General features: G+C 36.2%; 1 protein-coding gene and 1 non-coding gene across 3 annotated transcripts in view; both read right to left on the reverse strand.

The window, feature by feature from the left end:
- Window positions 1–22,926, reverse strand: part of Fbxo3 (F-box protein 3) — a 31,721-nt gene extending 8,795 nt beyond the window's left edge. For both annotated transcript variants that reach the window (XM_076847030.2, XM_076847031.2), the window contains exons 1-8: window positions 22,800–22,926; window positions 18,544–18,633; window positions 16,033–16,196; window positions 7,817–7,931; window positions 6,365–6,569; window positions 5,635–5,680; window positions 2,062–2,146; window positions 1,106–1,228 (exon numbers count right to left, since the gene is read on the reverse strand). In XM_076847030.2, the coding sequence (XP_076703145.1) occupies window positions 1,106–1,228; window positions 2,062–2,146; window positions 5,635–5,680; window positions 6,365–6,569; window positions 7,817–7,931; window positions 16,033–16,196; window positions 18,544–18,633; window positions 22,800–22,903 (932 nt within the window). In that variant the 5' untranslated portion in view covers window positions 22,904–22,926. The remainder of the gene's footprint in view (window positions 1–1,105; window positions 1,229–2,061; window positions 2,147–5,634; window positions 5,681–6,364; window positions 6,570–7,816; window positions 7,932–16,032; window positions 16,197–18,543; window positions 18,634–22,799) is intronic.
- LOC143393284 (small Cajal body-specific RNA 21) lies at window positions 11,404–11,542 on the reverse strand. Its single transcript, XR_013090580.1, has one exon.
- Window positions 22,927–23,271: the final 345 nt, after the last annotated feature.

Here is a 23,271-nt window from a genome sequence, read left to right on the forward strand (position 1 = left end):
GGGGCTCACTGAGTTGTTGAGGCTAACCTCTAACTTGTGATCCTCCTGCTTCAGCCTCCAGAATCGCTGGGATTACAGGCATGCACCACAGTGCCCAGTTTACATGCATTTTATATACTAAAATATATAAAAATATTTTTAGGGGCTGGGGTTGTGGCTCAGCAGTAGAGCATTCGCCTAGCACGTGTGAGGCCCTGGGTTCAATCCTCAGAACCACATTAAAATAAAGGTATTGTGTCTAACTACAACTAAAAAATAATATTTAAAAAAATACTTTTAAAAATTTTACATTTTATATATGAAATAAACAGCTTAATATTTTCTATAGATATATTAAAATGAAATATATATTTAACATATGTAATATATTTTATATATTGTAAATATTTAAATTAAACATTTCCTTTATAAAATATGCATCTTATTTTAGAATATAAATATCCATAAATATTTTTCTATAGAAACATAAATATTTTACACATATAAAATATACATTTAATGTATAAAATATATAAAAATGTATTTTAAAATAAAGTATCCTTACTCCCTTAGAGACTGTCATAACACAGAATACTTCTAACAAAAGTAAGTTTTAAAGATTTGCTATTTTATAACTGTATACAATAACATGTATACAGCACTCAGGAAATATTTATTAGATTTTTTTCAATTGAATATAGACAAGAGAGATGAAACTTAAAATGCAAGGTTTTATGTTTGGCAACTGACAGCTTCTAGAATTCATTACAATTCTAATATAGAGCTTTGATGATTATAACTCAGTTATAATCACAGTACCTGGCACAATACTTTATACCCAGTATATGGCCAAGAAATAATTTAAATAACTTAGAGGTTAATAATAAAGTCAAAGTCCATTACAAAAACTCTATGTATCTACCTTCCTCCAAATTTCAGCAAGAAATTATCTTTCAAAATGCATTTTAGGGCTAGGGATGTAGCTCAGTAGTAGAGAGCTTGTCTAGCATACACCAGACCTTATGTACAAAGCCTTTTATATATCACGTCAAATGGGGCAAGAGCAACCCACTTAGTAGATATATTCCACCATGAACTGAAAGGCAGCCCCATTTAAAATTCTCACCTGATGCGGTATGTAAAGAAATAGTGGGGTGGGTGGACAGAGCTGAGTTCTGGCAGAAATGATGTGGAAACTGACACTGTTATATCCCCAGTTGTTGCCACACACTCTGGATCATGAACATATCTAGAAAATTTTAAAAATTGAATATGTTAAAAACAATTTCAATTCCACAAAAGGTTTAAAAAGATACAATGCACAATTGCTTATACTTTAGGATGAAAATTTAAATTGAAATCATATTAAATTTAAAAGAAAATTAGAAATATATTAAACTCTGGCTTAGTAATGACAGCAATCAAGGACAATGACCAGTGGTTCAAATAATGGATTGCATTTGGTAATTATTTTGGAAACTAAAATAAAAAGAAAATTTTGGAAATATCTGAAATCCAGCTACATCTGCTAAATGATGGCTCTGACAAGAAAAAAAAATGTATAAAATATATATATAAGTATGTACTGTGAGCCTCTAATGTACAATTAAACTACTGTTCCTGTCTCTATACCAAAGGCATCTAATAAGTAATTAATATATTGTTTCTGCCACAAAAGCTACTATGAACCAATATCACCTCTAATACTAAACTATAACACTTAAATGTTCCATTTAGAGATAATAAAAAATATTTGTCAGGAGTTGCTGTCTTGCCGTTCATAATAAATCTATTCATTGGCAAAGAGTCTTTTTTTCCCCCAGAGAAACTATATACCTAATATTGATTCATAGCTTCTAAATTAAAGTCAGTTTTCTGTCTGCATGCTCCAAGATAAGAAAAATCCTAACTGATTAAATATCTAAATGTTTTGGCTTTGAAGTTAAGAATAAAATAATAAGATTCAAGATAATGAGAGGTTCTGTTATTAACCTTCTTGGGGAAACTTCATCTCATGATCTGTGATGAATGGCTTTTTCTGAATTTTAATCATTTCCATCCAAAAAGCCCCAAATGAAATACCTGAAAATTTGGTCTCTGATGATGGGGAAGCCACCTGATACAACATTGTTGACATAAGAGGTAAACCAGTCAGTAAAAGTAGCACCTATAAGCCGGAAAGGGAGAAAAATAAGAAAAAAAAAAAAAAGGACAAATCATTTTTGCAAAATCTACACAAGAAACAATTATAATTTCTCTATGCTTAAGGTGTGATACTAAAACTGGAACTATTTAGAGATATCTATTCTCTATCTACGTTATTTCCTTAGAATTCTCTCCCTCTCCCTCCTCCCAATTTTTGTTTGGGAATCCCACAGCTATCTTCAAATTATTTTTTAAATATACTTGATAACACTTTCTGGTACAATAATGAAAAACCTGCCTATAATTTCTAAAACACATAAGACAAAGGAGATACAGCAATGTCTAGGAAGAATCTATAAGAAAAATACCAGCACCTATTCGCAGATGAACAGTATACATACTGGTTCAGTTACATCCCGACTCACATTCAAAATTCTGGCACAAGCCAGGCTTAGTCTGGTCATTTACCAAGGACATGGCATTGTAGAGTTCTGGGCATCAGGCCAATCCCAAAGCGGTCTAGTTGCATACGACTACATATTCAGTTGCTCAATGACCTTTATATTCTCAGTGACCAGCTTGAAGCAGGAAAGAATTATGGGAACAGCTGAGTCCAGACCCAGAATGTAGTAACAGGATCAATGACAAGTATTTAGATGAGTTATATTTATATAGCTAGGTAATACAACATAGCTCCATCAGACCCTGTGATTTATTGTTAATACAGCTCAATGCCTAACACATATTAATCCCTTAATTAATGTGTTCAATCAATTTCTTTGTAATCTGGTTTCAATTAACTCAGTTCTGCATCCACCAAACTGAATGTTAAATGCTAAATGTATAGTTCTTATTATCTTATTTAGGGTATGATAAATATATAATTTAGCTTAAATCTGAGAATACAAAGCTTTCAAATTTTAAAGGCACTAAGAGAAAGTAAACTATAATGGTTGGCTTTTTCCTCAATGTCTCCTAATGGCCCATCTGACTTGACCCATTATTTATTAAATGCTATTTGTCCAAAGATCGCTGATCAGCCATCCATTTTTTTTAATATTTATTTTTTAGTTTTAGGTGGACACAATATCTGTATTTTATTTTTTTTTATGTGGTGCTGAGAATTGAACCCAGTGCCTCATGCATGCTAGGTGAGCGTGCTACCACTAAGCCACATCCCCAGCCCCAGCCATCCATTTTGAATAAGATATTAGGGAGGTATATGAATAATATCGTTAAAATTCACAAAAGACTCTGGGTTTGATCCCCAGGTACTACAAAAGAGGAAAAAAATCATAGAAGGTATAATTTTACATTTTATTTTTTATTCCTTGCATGTGCCTCTTTTCATTTTCTACTAGATTTCTTACTTTACATATTTTAATGTATTTTTACTCAAGTTTACATTTTTAGAACTAGTAATTTCGCTGAAGAGTTTTAAAAATCATTTCGTGTACCTCATGAAATGTCACATAAGAAACGAGTTTTTTATGGTTTGCATCAAAAGGAAATTGGCATGATATACTTAAGTGTACTTTAACTTATTACAAAACAAAACCAATATATGTTCTTTAAGGTAAGAACAGAGTAGGCAGCATTCACTATTAAGCTCATCTTAAGTATCTATTAATAGAGCACTGAATGCCTAGAGCTATCATCCCATGAAACTGAAACCTAATTGAATTCAGATGCAATTTACATGTTTAATTTCTGCTTAATTTACCTCCTAAACTAAGCCCATGTGTGAGTTTCTTTGGTAGTAGTGGGTTTTGCCAAGATAATAAAAAGAAGCTGCTCTTCCCCCAGCACTGACTTCCCACTTCCTCTCTCCTCAGTGATCTCACATCTCTTTCCTTGCTCTCCCATTCTAGGAGAAATCCCAGCTTCTATGATAGCATTATCAGACTATTGTTAGTACTCTGTTGCAATGGTTTCTTCTGTACTGTGTCAGATAAACACCAAACTAAGTAAGAAACTCAGAGCCTACCAGCAGCTTACCTTATTGTCCCAGCAGCCTCTAGTTCATGAACTGAGTAGCACTACTGAGCTAAAGCTGTGATGGTCATCTCTGAAGGTGTGTCATGCAAAGATGCCAGGGGTGGGGGGTGGGGGGCAACCAGCATGTGCACAATCTCCAGAAAGTGTTTAACTTAAAACCAGAGACCACATGAGTCAGAGTGAGTTGAAAGCTAGGGCCTAAATTTAAAAGCTTTTTACAACTTACTAGGTAAGTTTTGTTTTTTTTTTTTGGGTGGAGGAGGCAGATGCTAGAGATTAAACTCAGGGGCACACGACCACTGAGCCACATCCCCAGCCTATTTTGTATTTTATTTAGAGACAGAGTCTCATTGAGTTGCTTAGCACCTTGCTTTTGCTGAATCTGGCTTTGAACTAGCGATCCTCCTGCTCAGCCTCCAGAGCCACTGGGATTACAGGTAATGTGCCACCATGCCTGCTGAGATCTTCTTGATATTATAAAGTATGCCACAAACCTGGGCTATGTCACAGAATGGAACAAGAGGACACTAATTTTCTGCTTAAGAGTTAAATTAGAAGATATAATTAAATACTAAATACAGACAACTTAACCAGCAAGGCCTTTTTTTTTTGCTGCTGCTGGTGATTGAACCCAGGGCCTTGCATATGTTAACCACATTCTCTACCACTGAGCTACCCTCCCAGAACCCCTCTTTACTATTAATATTGGGATGCTTAATGTGCCAGCAATGCCTTTAAAAACCAGGATGGTTAGGAAGCTTCTGTTAGATAGATAGAAGGTAAACCTGATAAGACTGAATGAAGAATAAAAGGGTAAGCTGCACTTGCATACCAACTGAAAGGTTCTTAAAAACCATGCATGATGGCACACACCTATAATCCCAGCTACTGGGCTCAGGCAGGGGATGGCAAGCTCAAGACTATACTGTACAACTTAGCAAGACCCTGTCTCAAAATGAAAAATGAAAAAGGGATGTAGGTTCAGTGGTAAAGTGCCACTGGGTTCAATCTCCAGTACCAAAGGGAAACTGTAAGAAACACCCTTTTATGGCCAAGAAAAACTAGTTGTGCCAAGGAGTTTCTGAAGCACATAATTCAGACTGGTCTTGAAGACTGCTGCTTCTTGAGGTCTCTATTGTGATTTATCATTATCTTACTACACCACTAGCACCAAAAAAGAAAAAGTATAAAGTCATTTTATATAACTCTATCTCCAATTATATATTAATATGATCAATGGAAGATGTATGTATGTGTTAAGGAAACTACACATACAGTAATGCCATGTATCTCACTGATCTATAAAGAGCATTAAGAGCACAAGATAACATAGGGCACAATTTTTTTTCCCAATGATAGCTGACATGTAGTACTTTATAAACCAAAAGCCCTAAAACATCCAAGTATAAAACTGCCAGCTGCTCATAACTGTAAAGGTTTTACCAACTCATTTTTTTTTTTTTTTTAACTGGGAGGAAGAAAGGGAAAAAAATGACATTTTTCTTCTCCTACCTATGATAAACATGTCAATAGCAGCTGGGTTCCGAGCCATTTGGTCCTAAATGAGAAAAAGAATGTAATTGATATAAATACATTTATTTCATTACCTGGATCTTTTCTTGGAACAAGGCAAAACAGATAATAATAATAAAAATTAGTGTTCTAACCAACATTCAGATATTCCTCACACTTTTAGTTCCGATTCTTATACTTTTTTAGGCTCTTTCTATAAAGTCCTTGGAAGAATGCAGGACACTTCTCAATAAAATAAACTTAGGTAGTGCTAATATTGTTCCAGTGAACTTAGGAAATTCTCCTTAAGAACATAATTAGGAAGCTGAGGTTATAAGATATATGGCTTGTTAGCCTAGAAGAAAGGGCTTTTGGTTTCAGAGTCAAGAGATCTGAACAATTCTGGGATGTTCTAAAGCTAAATTTATTAAAAGTCAGAAGCATATGTTACAATTAATTACTTCAACAAGAAGTTCCTCATTACTTTCTCTTAAACTTAAAATGTCTTAACACAAATCACAGCTTTCGGTCTACATATACAATAGCATGCAATGTTTGCCCATGGTAAAATTTTCTTTTGGCATTCCATACCATTATGTCAGAATATCAGCTCTCTGACTAAAATGCACAATGCTCTGTATCTCTTCTACAACTCTGATAACATCTAAAGCACATCTTTGTATGTTTGTTAGTATGTATCCCAAAAACCACATTAACACTTCCTACTCACTGGACATTGGTAGAAAACTTCATTTTTGTTTCGGCCCTCCGCAGCTTCCACTGCTATGTACTGACTCAAACCAGTATGTATGCAAAAAGTTAAAGGGAGACAGTATTTCAGCCCCTGTCTCTGCTGGAATCCTCCGGCAGCCGTATCGACATCTAACAAATCTTCAGAACGATAGTGATTAGACAGCGCCATACTTCCCAACAACCTGAGGAGATGAAAATGAAATGAAAAAACTCACAGTGTCAAACAAATAGCTATGCTTCATATTTTTGATGAGTAATTTCATACTGATGACTTTATAAGTACTGATTAGCATAATTCTAAATAGGGAAAACCAAAACACTATAGTTCTACATATTCAAACTCTTTTTGATCAGACAGAAGGTTCTGATTTAAATAAATGTCTAAATTGTCTAAATGTCAGCTTAAAAAAAAAAAAAAAGAAGCGTAATTTTATTTCTTTAAAGAATCCATCTTGCCATGATCTATTCATTTGCCAGTGTTTGCTATATGTATGGTTAATTTAATTTTTAAAGGGATAAATTCTCTGATAACTTTATCTTGATACATCCTTTAGTTTACTCCATGAAACCAGACAGAATAATCAGGCTAAACATTGTAAATCAGATAAACTGGCCTAAACTATGTCCCAAATTTCACAAACTTGAAATCTGCAAGGTAAAAGAAATCAATCTTGCTTCATATATGTGGACAATAACATAGGTAAAGGGTTACCTGTTGGTTCCTAATGTGATTCATCTTTTTAGAAGTCTTAATTAGGCCATTCAATTATATGTTGCACTTGAAAAAGATAAAACTCTTTTCTTTTTTAAAATTTTCTGGTACCGGTGATTAAACCCAGGGTCAGGCATGCCTGGGCAAGCATTCTACCATTAAACTACATCCGCAGACCCAAATTATCACTTTTTTTTTTTAACATATAGACTAGATAGAATCTATATCAAACTCTCCAAACAATTTACCTGGCCTATAGCAGGATGAACATGTCAAGAGTTCTTAACAGTTTAATTACAACATATTCACAATTATACTTAAGCCCTCTCCCCTCTTACTCATTTCCCCCTTCCTTCACCAGACTTCACTTTTTTTTTTAAGAGAGAGAGAGAGAGAGAGAGAGAGAGAGAAAGAGAGAAAGAGAGAAATTTTTTTAATATTTATTTTTAGTTTTCAGTGGACACACATCTTTATTTTATTTTTATGTGGTGCTGAGGATCGAACCCAGCGCCCCTGAAATGGTATCTTTATGAGATGTATTTATTTTGATAAACTTAAATTCAAGTTATAGATTTTGTATAATGACTGCTGTAAGGAGGAAGAAGAAATTCCTATAAATGCTTTAACTGTTAAGGGTAACTAGAAATACAATTTATTTACTTTCATTCTAGAAAGTAACTTACATCACTAAAATAACCATAACATTGAACACCTTACCCAGGAACCACTAACTTCTGCCCATTGTGGATTCGGTATGAGCACCGATAGTCATCAGGAAGCTTGCAACCAATCTGCGCTTCCACAGCATCTAGGTCTTCTTCACGAGCTCCCTCTGCAAATGCACACCAAAGAAAGAATTATGAAGATACAAAGCAATCTAAAAAGAAATAGAATCTATCTGCTAACCTCTGAAACAATCTCTCAACAAGAGAATTCTGTCCAAATTGTATTACTGAAATACAGGTAAATGAATTGAAATTTATTTGAAACATGGAATGAGCAAATTCTTTCATTTCCTCTCAACAGGACTCATTAAAATGTGGAATGGGGGCACCCATGAGATGCACAATAATTGTATTACAATACAGAACAAAGCTTGGGGTAGATCTTGTTTTTCTAAATCTGATTTTTAAAATCTGTTTATTTTAAATAAAATATTTTAAAAATCTGTTTATTTAAAATAAAATCTGTTTATTTAAAATAAAATCTGTTTATTTTAAATAAAATATTTTAAAAATCTGTTTATTTAAAATAAAAATTAAAAAATTCCAGAAAGTCTCTAAACTGATATTGCTCTAGAGTTTTAACAGTCTTTTTATGTGAAATATGGGAACATAAAGGTGTAGTTCATGCTATGAGGAGGCCACTAACTTGAATTTTGCATATTTAAAAACTTGCCACATATTCTAGATTTTATTTAAAGATAGGAAGGAATAGCAAACACCAAGAGAAGAAGATATCCACTTTCAACAATGGCCCAAGTTGATCAACACTTTAGGTAGCTGTGCTGCATTGCTCAAAGGTTAAAAAAAGAAAGAAGAAGAAAAAAAGAAAGAATTAAAGAAAGAGAGAGGGATATCTAGTAAACAATCAAAAAAACTGGGTCTACATAAAACCAAGATCTGACTTGAGGTGGAAAAAAAATATGTATACACACACACACATACACACAAACTGATTTCAAAAACATTAGTTTTGTTGGCGAGGATCCAGAAGGGTCATATCCTACGGATAGGGGTGAATGAAAATAGATCAATCCTCAAAGAATAAAGCCCGGATTCCAATGTCTGATTGGAACGAGGTGATTTGTCCAAGGATGAGCTGCCAATCAAAAGCAGAAATAAATCTCTAGAAGAAAATAATGTTATTCCCCACGCTCAAGTAATGTCTAGCAAACAATAAAAAAACCAAGGTTTACATAAAGCCAAGATCTGACCTGAGGGGAAAAAATACAGCCAAATCTATAATACATCAGTTACTGAAGTCAGGAAACATGACAATTGATGTATTCAATAAATTAAATGACAGGACTTTCAGGAGAGAACTAGAAATTTAAAACTAAATTGAATGAAAATCTTAGAGCTAAGGATTATAATAACTAAAATTGAGAATACACTGAAAGGGGACTGGGGTTGTAGCTCAGTGGTTGAGCACTTACCTCACATGTGTGAGGAACTGGGTTCTATCCTTAGCACCATATAAATAAATAAATAAAACAAAGATATTGTGCCATCTACAACTACAAAAAAATTTCTTTTTAAAAAAAGAATACACCGAAAGGGTTTAACAGCAAATTATAAGTTTAAAGATGAAAAAGGAAAGATAAACTGAAAACTGGATCAGAAGACAAAAAGAGGTGGGAAAATAAAAAATAATGTAATATTTTAATATTCTTTTTAATATTCATTATTTTTAATAAATAAAAAGAGAATGTAAGACACACTGGGAGAACACAATGAAAAAATCTGAGATACATGCATTGGGATCCTAGAAAGAGAAGAAGAAGAAAACCAGGAACAGGCAGCAGTTTTGAAGAGGCAGTCGCAGAAAATATCCCAAACTGATGAAAATATCAAACCATGATACAAAAAGCACCCTACAATTGCATTGAGACAAATCACTGGTGAAACTGCTAAAGTCAAAAACAAAGAGAAATCTTAAAAGCAGTTAGAGGAGGGGAAAGGGGATATAATAACTTTCAAAGGAACAAAGTAAGACTGACAACTGAATTCTCAATAGAAACAATAGAAGTCAGAAGAAGGATGTCTTCAGAGTGGTGAAAAAAATTAGTGCTGCCTAGAATTCTATATGCAGTGAAGATATTCTCCACTGGGGAAGATGAAATAAATACATTTCTAGACTAAGAAAATATGAAAACATTCAGAAGTAGCAGTTCCCTATTGAAAGACTGCTGGGCACGGTAGCACATGCCTGTAATCCAAAGCTTAGGAGGATAAGGCAGATCAGAAGTTCAAAGCCAGCCTCAGCAACTCAGTAAACCACTTAGCAACTCAGGGAGACCCTGTCTCTGAATAAAATATAAAAAATGGGCCTGGGGATGTGGCTCAGTGATTAAACACCTCTGGGTCCAATCCTCAATACAAAAAAAAAAAAGAAAAACTAAAAGGAGCTGAGCAAGGTGGCCCCTGCCTATAATCCCAGGGATTTAGGAGACTGAAACTGGAGGATTGCAAGTTTGAGGCTAGCCTCAGCAATTTGGCAAGGTCCTGTCTCAAAAAATATAAAATGCTAGAGATGTAGCATCATGAATTTAATTCAATTTCTGGTAACACACACACACACACACACACACACACACACACACAATTATTTAGGGAAAAATAAAATATTCCCAAATGGAAACATGAACATACAGGTAGGAATGAAGAACAATCAGAAAAAGTAAATTGGTTATTCTAAAATAATAGTGAATGTATATAAAATGTTTTCATGGATTTTAAAACTACCGAAAATTAAGATCACAAAAATTATAATTCTAGGGACTGAGGTTGAGCAAGATCCTAACATGGTCAAGGCTCTTGAGTTTGATTCCCAACACTCCCCTCCCCCAAAGACTATAATACAAAAGGCAGGAGGAAGGTGACTGGAATGAAAGTACTCCAAAGTTCAATTTTAATTGTCCAGGAAGTGGTAAAAACACTGATTTACATTATTCTTTAATACGTCAAGGATGCACATTTTAACATCTGAGGTAAGCCCTAAAAATGAAATATAAAAGAGGGAAGGAATGGAACAAAACATAATTAGGAAGAACACAAAGAACAGTGAACATGATATTTAAATTCAAATACATTAGAAAAACACTAAACACAAATAGGCTAAATAATTTAATGAAAAGAAACTGACAGACCAGGTTAAAATGCTTAGCATTCAGGAAGCCCTAGGTTCAATTCCTAGCCCCACAAACAAACAAAACCCCCCAAACAAAAAGACCACCACACAATTATATACAAGATATAAAACTTTACATAGATACAGAAGGGAAAAAAATGCTGAAATAGCTCTCCTAAAATCGCACAACTTTAAGGCAAACAGCTTTATTGCAGCTAATGGAGGGCTTTTCTCAATGACAGAAAGGTTTAATTCACAACACAGGTCATATAATTCTAATTTTATGAACCTAATAACACAGCTTCGAAATATAATTTTTAAAGTGACAGAACCAAAATGGAAAAAAAGACCTATCTACAAGCATACTGGGTATACTTGTTTTTTATTGCTGTTATAAGTAGCAGCTTAAAATACCTCTTTTTTTTTTTTTTTTTTTTTTTTGCTTTTCAAGAAAATGTGAGGCTAGGACAGCCCAGGTAAGGTTCCTTTCTTAAACATCTCTCCCATATAAGAAGACACCTGGCCTCTTTACTTTAGGCTCGACTGAGGGGAAGTGGAACAGGCTGAGTCCACCCCCAGGAAACTGAGCCAAGATATTCATTATGATTTCAGTTTCTGTAGGTCAGAAGCCCAGCCACGACTCAACTGGATCCTCTGTTTAGGTCCTGCAAGGCTGAGATCAGGATGTTAATTGGGACTGCTAGCTCATTTTACAAATCTTTTGCCTGGGATCTTCATCCAAGTTCACTGATTATTGGTATAATTCTGTTCTTTTGGTGGCACTTCAGGAAGGGCCAGTCCTTATTAAGGGTTCACTTGATTAAATGACACCCACTCAAGATAATTTCCCTTTTGATAAGGTTGAACTCAAATTCAACTAATTTGGGATTATATCTGCAAAATTCCTTCACCTGTTTCATATAATAATGGCCCAATGGCAGGTGTAAAATCAATTCTATTCATAGAACTGCCTACAATCAAGGACACATGACTGTACCAGGCTTTGGGCTGCCATGAGCTAAGAAGTTTTCCTCCGTTGCTCCCTACCACTATGATGTTTCTGCCTTGGAATCAGCCAATCATGGACTGAAACCTCTGAAACTATGAGCCAAAATAATTCCTTCCAGGTATTTGTCAGAGCTAAGAAAAGCTAACTAATACTACCATTAAACACAACAGCATTTAATCTCACAACCAAAACAAAAACAATTCATATGAAATACATACTTAACCATGCAATTTATATCAAGTTCAAAGAGAAAAAAATCGCTGGCATTAGCAATCAGGACAGTTGGTTGACTCTACAAAAAAGGCAAGAGATATCAGTAGGCTTCTAGGTAGAAATGAGACTCTTCTTTCTTGATCTGGGGAGTATTATGAGGAACATGTTCACTTTGAATAATTCAGTGAGTTGAGCACCTGTGATTTATGCACATTTCTGTACATCCTTTAACATCATTATTGTACCCATGTATGATATGTGATGGGAGAGGTAGTTCAATTCTACAAGAATCTTTCTGAACATCCATAATTCCAGTCTAATGTTGAGTAAAATATCAGACAAAACCAATTTGAGGAATTTTCTACAAAATACCTAATGAGTATTTCTCAAAATTGTCAAAGTCATAAAAAGACAAGGAATGACAGAATGAGAAACTGCCATAGACAATTACAGAAACATGACAACTAAATGCAATGTGCTATTCTAGACAAGATCCTGGAACAGATAAAGGACATTAATAAAATAAATAAATAAATAAATAAAATTTAAAAACCTGGGTAAATCCAAATGAAGTCTTGGTTAGTAGCAACATATTAATGATAACTTTTTAGTTTTGATAAATGTCCCATATGGTGAAATATTAGGAGTAACTGAAACTGAGGGATATATAGAACTATCTTTGCAACATTTCTATAAGCCTAAAACTACTCTAAAACAAAAAGTTTATAAGGCCCCAAGATGAATGCCTGAACTAAATAAACTAACATTTGTAGATATTAGATATTTAACATATAAGATTAAGAGACTAAGAATTTCTTGAAAAGAGAAAAAAGTAAAAACAAAACAATACATAAAAAAGAGAAATGTAAAGAAATAGATATTTATAATGTGGTAAAATCAAGATTGAAAGAGGCATACTACTCTGATGGAATTTGGAAGTCAGACAGTCAGTGTTCTTATCTTGGCTCTATTACTTATTGACTGAAAAGTTATTTCAGCTTGTTTTCTCATCTGCAAATGGGAATAATACCACCACCCACCTGAAAGAATTATAGTGAGGATTATATAAGATTTCATGTGCTTATTTAATAAAGTATTTTACTGGTACTTAACAAATATTCATTCACTTCCCTTCCCCCTTCACCTACTCAAATGAGGAAGCAGTGAAAGGCTACTAGAAACCAAGAAACCCAGATTGGAGTTCTTCTACCTCCATCATTTACTACTAGTTATAGGGCCTTACACTCGGCTCTTTTTCACCTGCAAAATGAGTGTGCTAGTATAAACTAGGGATTGGCAAACTGTAGTTCACAAGCTAAAAATCCTAGCCTGCTGCCTATTTCTATAAATAAAGTATTATTGGAACCTACCCATACCCATTTGCTTATGTATTGTCTATGGCTGCTTTTCTGAAATAGCAAGGTTGAACAACAGACCATGTGTCCCAGAAAGCCTAAAATATTTACAATCTGGCTCTTTAAAGAAAAAGTTTGCCAGCCCCTAGTCTAAATAATCTCTAAATGCTCTTTCAACTCCAAAATTCTAAACCAACACGTAAGATAAATATGAAATTTGAAGGTACGCTTCATAAAATGTGTCCCAAGCCTAATGCCTGTTTACTCACCAATTATCCTTCTTATCTGCCACTTCTATAACTTTGAAATTGAATCAGGGAATGAGGCATCTGAGGTGAGCAGCTAGACTCTTGCTAAAATTGTAAAATGCATATGCCCAGAGCTCCTAGAGTTCCCAGCACTGTAGATACCAAGGATTTTTATCCTGTTCCATTCAAGACAAGTCCTTGAGAACTGGCACCTGGCAGTAAAGCAGGAACTGTCAAGGAGTTCTCTGACAACCCTACCCCTACCTCCAACTGCTAGGTACAAAACAGCAGAGCCTAGGAATACCAAATTGAATGCAAAACAACAACAACAAAAAAAAAAAAAAAAAAAAAAGAGAGAAGAAGCTGTCTACATTCTCATATTCCAAATGTCCCAACACTGGACTAGACCTTAAAGAGACTTAAGACATTCTAAACAAAATAGGATAGATCCTCTCTCCCTTCAACCAGTTTGGTGGGAGTCAGCCTTATATTCAATACCTGGCTTTACCTTTTGTTTTGTGAAGGAAAACAATGTCATTTTTTAATGCCTTAAGTAGCTCCCCTATAAAATAAAAATACAGCTGGGCTTAGTGGCTGAGGCAAGAGGATCCCAAGTTCAAGGCTAGCCTTGGCAAGTGAGCAAGACTCTGTCTCAAAACAAAAAATATTTTGGGGATGTAGCTCAGTGGTAGAGTGTCCCTAGGTTCAAGTCCCAGCACTGGAGGTCAGGGGCAGGGGGATAGAATTACCTGTCTCATAGGATTTTTGCAAATTAAGTGAATACTCACAAAATATTCAATTTAGTGCCTAGCTTATACTTAATAAATAATAGCTACTGCAAGCTATTACCTATTTAACTTATCACCACTAAATACCTGTTTTTCAGAATTATTGTCCTCTTGAAATATTTCATACCACATACCAGCTGAATAATATTATTCTTTTCTTCCTAGCAAACATGTTATTAAAAACACTAACCAAGGTTCTTTTCTTCAAAGCTCTACTCTACTCCCTCTCTACTGAAATAATTTTCTTCTACCTTCTAGAAATTCAGTTTAGACACAATGGGTATGAAAGTGATATTTGCATAGTAAATTATAATGGAAATATGAAAGAGAAAAGAAATGCTATTTCAAAAGAGATATTGGTTCTAAATAAAGGAAAACATTTGAGAATGGATTCCAATTTTAGCTTAATAAAACCAAAACATGTGTACATTTCTTTCATTGAAGAAATCTGAAAAATGTTGGAAGACAAAGCAGATAAGTGGCAATATATCTATGCATTTTCATTGGTATTAGTTAACCAATAAGATTACGATAACTTGTTAATATTTCTTGCCAAAATTGGACAATAATAGTATAGTAGAAAGTACACAGAATTCTGGGGTCAAATAAACCTCAGCTGAAATCTTAGTTTCACCACTTTGTGTAAATATCAAAATAAGCATAAAGTTTTATTATACTGCTCTTATATTCTTAAAGACCCAGGATTTTTCCAAATATTAGATTAACATTTACTTGTACTGAAAATAAAAAGAATGCCGATACTATATAAAAAGTTTTCAAATAAAAAATTATCTTTTGGGCTGTGGGTAGTTCATTGGCTCACTATTTGCCTAGTATGGGTGAAGTCTTGGTTTGATCTCCAGTACCACAAACACACACACACACCAAAAAAAAGAAAAAGAAAAAAACTTTCAAAAAGAAATGATAAGCTGGGCGTGGTGGGGCAAGCCTGTAATCTCAGGCAAATTCAAGGTCAGCAAGTTCAAGGTCAGCCTAAGAAACTTAGCAAGAACCTGTTTCAAAATAAATAAAAAAATAAGAAGAGCTATGGATGCCACTCAGTGGTAAAGCATTTGCCAAGCTTGGATTACACAAAGCCTTGGATTCAATCCCCAGCACAAAAAAAAAGAAAAGAAAAGAAATCACAATAGTTAAACAATCTTAGCATTAGCATAGCATTACTAACTTCTTTACATAAAACAAACAAAAAGATGAAAGGAGTTGTTCAGCTTTCTCTTCTAGTAAATAACAATGTGGGTCCCAAGGCTGAACAAAAACAGGGCAGGCTCTACAGCACAGGTGCATTTAATAATACTGGTATTCTGCTTCCTTGGCCAAATGTGACTGGTGAATTACAGACAAGGTTAGATTAGCACAGTTGCACAGATAATAGATTCAAAGTTACTTAAAATAATCTATTTATACTAATAGTAACCAAATGGGGGGGGGGACCCTGCATTTCCAGTACCTTTAAGAGATAAGACCATCCGAGGACACCTGGGCTCCAAATATTTCTTGAGATCATCCCAGGCCTTTTTAATAGCAGCATAATGATCAATGTATCTTCCTACATCTGAGTAAGTATCTATGAAGAGAGATTTCCAACACTGATTCTTCCGTGTTTTCTCTTCCCTAAACAGATTTTAAAAATGAGATTAAAAATATTTTCAAATAATACCAGGATATATTTTCAACACTTACCAACACACTTTATTGGGAGTTTGTGATTTGCCTTTCTTCTTCACTTATTTTAGCCACAATGGGAGACTAGATAACAAAAAGTGATACATACCTCAAAAATTGTAATAGGAATTACTGCTGACATGATGGGATTGAGTCACTATTTTCTTACTTTCTACTTAATTTTTTGTAAGTTTTCTAATCCTTAATAAAATTTTAAATTTTGTAGGGGTACTAATGTGAATAGTACCCCTACAAAATTTAAAAAGGTATCTTCTATTTTAGAGAACACTTAGAATCTAATGATAATAACAGAATAAGCCAGAGAATCACAAAGCATTAAAATAACTATATATTTCAACATTTCAATTTGGTATAATTCTGCAAACATTTAGCCACTGAAGGCATAAAAAATAAAGACACTTTTTTTGGAAGAAAGAATAAAGTACAAGTGGGAGAGGACAGAACAGCCACAGAGGACCTGAAGGTCACCTACTAATGAGCTTTGGCTTTCTCCTGTAGGAAGCGTAGAGCCACTAAAGGATTTCAATAGGGAGATTTAAAAAGCAGAATTGGGGCTGGGTTTGTGGCTCAGTGGTAGAGTGCATGCCTAGAATGTGTGAGGTACTGCGTTCGATCCTCAGCACCACATAAAAATAAAATAAAGATATTGTGTCCACCTACAACTAAAAAATAAATATTTTTTAAAAAAGCAGAATTGTGGTTTTAGATTAATGGGGTAGATTTGAGGGATATAAACTAGAGGCATAGAGAGGAGTTAGGAAGGTTTTGCAATAGTCCTGGTAAGAGAAGATGAACTGAACTAAGCGAGGTGAAATGAATAGGAAGACATGAGAAATATACAGAAGCTAACCTCAGGAAGGTAACTGAAAGAATGTAAGACAGGAGATCAAAGATGATTCCCAATTCTGGCTTGGATACCTAGACAGATGCAGCTGCCATGAAGACTAGAAACACAAAAGGATAGGTTTAGGACTGGGAAAAGAACAAAATGAGGTGGGCTTTTTTTTTTTTTTTTAATGGGGGTTGAAGAAAAAAGGGAAGCATCTTTTTATTAGTCTAAATTATACATAAATATTAAAAACTAAAAAGTACTCAAGAACTGGGTTGGGGACAGCTCAGTGGTAAAACACTCACCTAACATGTATGAGGCCCTGATTTCATTCCTAGAGCCACAAAAAATAATAATAACAACAACAATAAAATAAAAGTAATTTAAAAGTACCAAAGGACTTGTGGTTAAAAAAAAAAAAAAAAAAAAAAAACCTAGTTTCCCATTCTAAGCCCTACCCCTCAAAGGAAATATAAGTCAATATCTCAAAGTGAAAGATAAGGACAGAGCAATACTTCAAATACCCCCTTCTCAGTTCCTCCTCCATACATGAGACAGCTCTGTTATTAATGTTTAATCTGATAGAACTAAAAGCTTGCAGCTTTAAATAATAAACTTCTACTTCTTCCCCAACTTTTGTTACTATCCTTGATAAGAAAGGTGTTAGTATTCCCATCTTTCCTTTCACCTTTCCCAACTCTCACTTTTATCTACACTTTTATTCTCTCAAATTTGTTAACCTGGGTGGAACAGCCAAGAGAAAAGTCTAGCAGACAACAAGCCTAGAGCCTGGGGTTGGGTGGTGGATGTCAGTGGAGAGACTCAGGTCTGGGAGTTAGGAGCACTCTCAGGTGGTCACCAGGAACTGGAACAACACATGCAGAGTTCACAGAGGGAGAGAATGGTGGGCCAAGAACTGAGCATACCAAAATTATCGGCAGGCACAAGAACAGCCATCAGAGGAGATACAGAGATACAGTCTAGAGATATAGAGATACAGTCTAGAGAGAATACAGAATAGTGTTATAAGGATCAAGTTTTGAGAATGCATGTTCCCCATCAGCTGCTAGAAAGGAGAGAACAGAGGGGAATCAGATGGAGCTGAATGACAGGTACCAAGATACAGTTAAGCAGGGAATAATTTTGAGTGTTCTATAGCATAGTAGTTTGCAACAATTCATTATATATTTTATAATATTTTATAAAGAACTAAAAGAAGTTTCCAGATACAAAGAAATGATAAATGTTTAAGGAGAGGAAAATACTATTAGCCTAATTTGGTTAATACACATTATACACATGTATGAAATTATTACACCACAGCCCATAAACATGTACAATTATTACAAATCTATTAAAACATAAGTTGAAATTTTATTCTAAAAAATTTAATCCCCCAACCCCATTCACACATAAAAAAAAAATACCTGTTCCCTGAATACTTACTCAGATATCAGCCAGTATTTTTTGCAATGTCTTCTCCACAGTGGATCATGACTTGATAGCTGGCTGAGTCTTCGACTGACATAGCAACAACTGGTGGTAACCAAATTCACAATTAGTATAAAATAAAAATTTTAAAAACATTTTTAAAGTAAAGATGAAAATAGTCTTTAGAAAATTGTTTTATTCCTTTTACTTATTTTCCACTTGCTGTCCTTATAAATACAAACAATATTTTCTAAATTTTGTTTAATGTGTTAGTATAACCCCTTGTGAGTAGTAAAATCTTAACTATTTTGATTCACACATAAATCCTGAAACCACTACAATTGCAATTTCCAAGAGTCTATTAAAAATAAATACATATATAGAATTAGAGTCAACATCAGATCAAGGAGCTTTTCTACATTTATCAGAGTAGTAATTATCAGAATAGCAATCATTTCTATGTATTGGAAGAAACATTATTCAGGTGTAAACAAAGTGGTTTTCAGGTGTTTTTCAAGATCTGTAAGATGCCCTTTGCTTTGTTCTAATTTTTTCTTAAAGGAAAAAAATACTGTAGCTAAAAAATATTCTTTCATTAAAGCAACTATTGGATAGTCCACCCCTAAAAAAGAATATCTACATCATTATAGTTCTATTTGGCATTTATGGCTACACAAGTTATCAACTGCCCTAAAACATGAACTACTAGAAGCACATGATTTTCTTATTATATGGAGATTACCAACACAATAATGCTCTAATCCCATAATGCGACCCTACCATATTTAATTTGTAAAAAGAACTGAACCTAAGATTAGAAAAGATTAGGAAAGTGGATTTCTATCCTTTAGAAATCATAACTTATAGAAAGTAGATATACAAAGATCTCACTTGGGCAATAACTAATCAACTCATGAAATCTTACATTACATGGAGTTTGTCAAAAGGCCAAAAGTAGGCATGTTAAAAACTTATCTATCTATGATAAACATATCAGCCTTTGATTTTCAAATTTTATAGAAACAGCATCTTCTTCCTTTTCTGTTGAGCTCAGGGAATAACCAAACTAACTTTTGTAAACACAAGAATTCCTCTAGTTTTACAAATTCAGGTTCCATTTTCCCTATTCTTGATTACTCTCCCTCTTCTTGCCCCAGTAGTTAAACAACATAAAAGAATTGGGAATGAGAACCAAAGGTGACTTTGATGCACTTCAAGGTTGAAACTACTGCTCTAGGGTCTGATTCAGTTGGCTTAAAGTGAGAGCTGTACCCTAGGCATTGGGATGTTTAAAAAGTGCCACTATTATAGAATGAATCTGACAAAAATTATGCAATATGCATGTATAAACATACCACAGTGAATTCCACCACTGTTCATATCTATAAAGTGCCAAAGAAAGAAAATGATTGAGCCGGGAAGCAATGGCCCATGCCTATAATCCCAGTGGCTCGGGAGGCAGAGGCAGGAGGATCTCGTGTTCAAAGCCAGCCTCAGCAAAAGCAAGGCACTAAGCAACTCAGTAAGACCCTGGGGCTGGGGATGTGGCTCAGTGGTTGAGCATCCCCAAGTTCAATCCCCAGTACCCCCTGCCCCAAAAAATAAGTGAAAGGAAGACCAGTAGAGGATAGGAAGTGGGAGTGGAAAAGAAGGAAGGGACAAAGGGAGCACTGGGTATTGAAATGGAGTAAATCAAATTCCACGCACATATGATTTTGTCAAAATAAATCAAACTATTATAGTTTGGTTATAACTATTATAACCACAATGCACTAATAAAAGAAAAATTTTTATTAAAAAAACTTGCCACTGGTTATTGTGACACACAATGAAGGTAGAAAATGGTGTGTGATAAATCAACCTGGAATGGAGAAACTATGTAACTGATATTATACCAAGAGCCCAGTGAATTAATCCAATCTAAACCAATACAGTTGGGCAAATATGTCCTAAACCTGTCAGTGCTTGGCAATTGGCTGGACATTTGTTAAGTTGGACTATATGGTACAAGGATGAAGCTTAAGTACATGGACACGTCTGTGCATAAAATTCAATGGTATTCAACTCAACTGATTTCCACAAGCATTTATCAAGGGGTCAGGTGCATCTGTTTAAAATTCTGATTGCTACCTAATGCATTTAGAATAAAATCTCCTCCCTCTGGCTCACAAGATCCTACATGATCTCACCAGCCTCAAGTCAGTCTGCCTGTGAGTCACTGCCTACCTCCAACAACACCAGCCTTCTAGCTCCTCCAATAGGCCATGCTGTTAAAATCCCATCAGTCTCTGAAAACACTGTTCCCTCTGCCAGTACTGCACTATGCCTTGCTTCATATATGGCAGCTCCTTCTGCTGTGAATCGGTTGTCTCTTCTTCCCAACTTTTTAACAGAGCAATCTATTTCCTTCCAAGCACTAAGCACCTCTTATGTACTTGTCTTTCCATCTTGCCCATTAGTCTGTAAGCTCCATGAGATACCTTATCTGCCTGGTTCGCTATTGTATCCCTAACATTTAATAGGCTGGCACACCGAAGGTACTCCAAAAAACAAAAATCTGTTGAATAAATGATGAATATAAAGATAAAAACATTTTTTACATTTGAGAACATACCATATTTTTGGTATGGCAAATAAATTCTGTACAGGGAGGAAGAAGGTAAAGGAAGGTCTTAGAGGAATTTCACCTTGTCAGGTTAAGAAGGGAGCAAGAAAAAAAAGAAAAAAGCAAGAAAAAAAAGAAAAAGAAAAAAAAAACAAGAAAAAAAAAGAAAAAAAGAAAAAAAAAGAAAGAAAAAAAAAAAAGAAGGGAGCAAGATATTTCCAGCAAGGTCAAGAGCTTAAGCCACAAAATGAAAAAGAAGCAAGTACACTGTATTTGCTTCTGCTATCTGAAAGGCCTTAGAAAATAAGCCAGATGATAAAAGCCTTATATGCCCCACAAGTTTGGGTTATAATCTGTAAATAAGGAGTAATGAAGGTTTTTAAGGTTTTAATTCGTACTGAGAATGACAGCCAGATGTGTCTTGGGATGATCACTCTGGCAGCAATCAAAAGGGGGTGGGGTGTCTAGACAGCAAGAGGTCATAGCAACAGAATATTCCAGATTAAAGCAGTTCGAGCTGAACAGTCTTTCCTGAAGAAAAACTATTTCTCTTCTTTAATACAGCCTGAGTAGGGGGAAAAAAATCATTTTTCTAGAAAAATAAAAGCAGTAGCAGGTACTAGTATAGGTGCCAGAAAGAAACTAGAGATATCCCTCTGAAACCACTTAGCTAGGCCAACCAACATCTAGCTATCTGTTAACTCCAAGTAATATGTATATCTATAAGGACCCTTAATAACACAAACCACAATCATCAACGGCTAGAATCAACGGTTATTAAAAAAAAAAAAAAATCGAAACAGGCCTTGCCTACCAGAACAGAGAGCGACTTTGTCTCCTCTGCAAACATTCATGGTAGGTAGCACAAGAAACTCAAAGCCACGCTGTCAAGGATGTAAACAATCCTGACACCCGGGGGTCGAGGAAGCGCCTTTTCTTTCTCCATTCCAGACTATCCCAATTTCTTAAAAGAACTGAACCACCTTTACCAGCAACCGGTGTTTATTTTTGGAACAGATGCTCTAAAGTGGGAAACCCTGCGAAAGACAGTCACCTGTATCGCATCACCGGAAGTCAGAACCAAAATACAAAATTCCAGCGTCCAGTCATAAGGAGGACAGTTGAGAACAAAACAATTCTCAAACACACAAGTCCGAAGTAACCTCTGCCAGAGACCACCGTGACGGGTGCGGCACCTGGGGGGTCAGGGGTCGCCTGCCTCCTTGCGCGTTCTACCTGCCCACGCTGGCAAAGGATTCTGCAGGCGAGGAGGCCAACAGAGACAAGCGACCGCCAGGACAGGGGTTTATCTACGGCGTCCAGGGCTGGGCCAGACCCAAAGGGGCCTCTGCGGAACCAGCGGTGGTCCACGGGTCGCGGCGGGGCGGCACCCGGGCGCTACCTTTCTCCCTGCAATTGGGCCTCGGCGAGGCCTGGAAGAGAGAGCTCTTGTCTCCTGGGGCCTGAGGCCTGAACGGGAGAAAGACCCCAGGGCCCGGCCCTCTCCGCCCGGTCTCCCCCGGCCCAGCTGGCTCTGCAAGATAAGGGCGGCCCTGGCGTCACCTTCTGGTGCCGCCAGGGTCCAGTCCTGTCGGCGTCCCCAGCCTCCTTCCCTCCTGCCTCACCGCCTTTTCTCCCACCCCGGCTATGCGCACCGCCCTATTACTTGATTAGGTCCCGGTAGTCCAAGAAGGATAAGATGAGGAGCAGGGGATCGGTGGGCAGCGACTCCAGGGTCATAGGCACCGTCTCGGCCTCCATGGCCGCCATCTTGCCTGGCCCGGTGCAAGCCTAGTCCCGCCCCAACCCCGCCCCGGCCCCGCCCCCGCCGCCGCCCGAGCCGCTCCCCATCCGCTCGCACAGGTTTGTTATGTAACTGCCAGCTAGCCCCGCCCTCAGGGCGGACCCCGGGGCGGCTCCCGGGGAGGCCCCGCCCCCGTCTCCGCCTCCGCTGCGGGCTGCGGGCGGGCGCTGGATTCTCCGCCGCAGCATTTGCTTCTGCTGGTGTTCCCACCTACCTAGATCCCTCCTCTCGTTGCAGCTCCTAAACCTGCCCAGATCTTTGTCAGCCTTTGTTCCCGAGTCTTCTATTGCAGCCCCTCAGTCCCTCGTGGGCAGATTTACACCCGGAATCCCCA

Source organism: Callospermophilus lateralis, chromosome 2, assembly GCF_048772815.1.
Source record: "Callospermophilus lateralis isolate mCalLat2 chromosome 2, mCalLat2.hap1, whole genome shotgun sequence".
Classification (NCBI taxonomy): Eukaryota; Metazoa; Chordata; class Mammalia; order Rodentia; family Sciuridae; genus Callospermophilus; species Callospermophilus lateralis.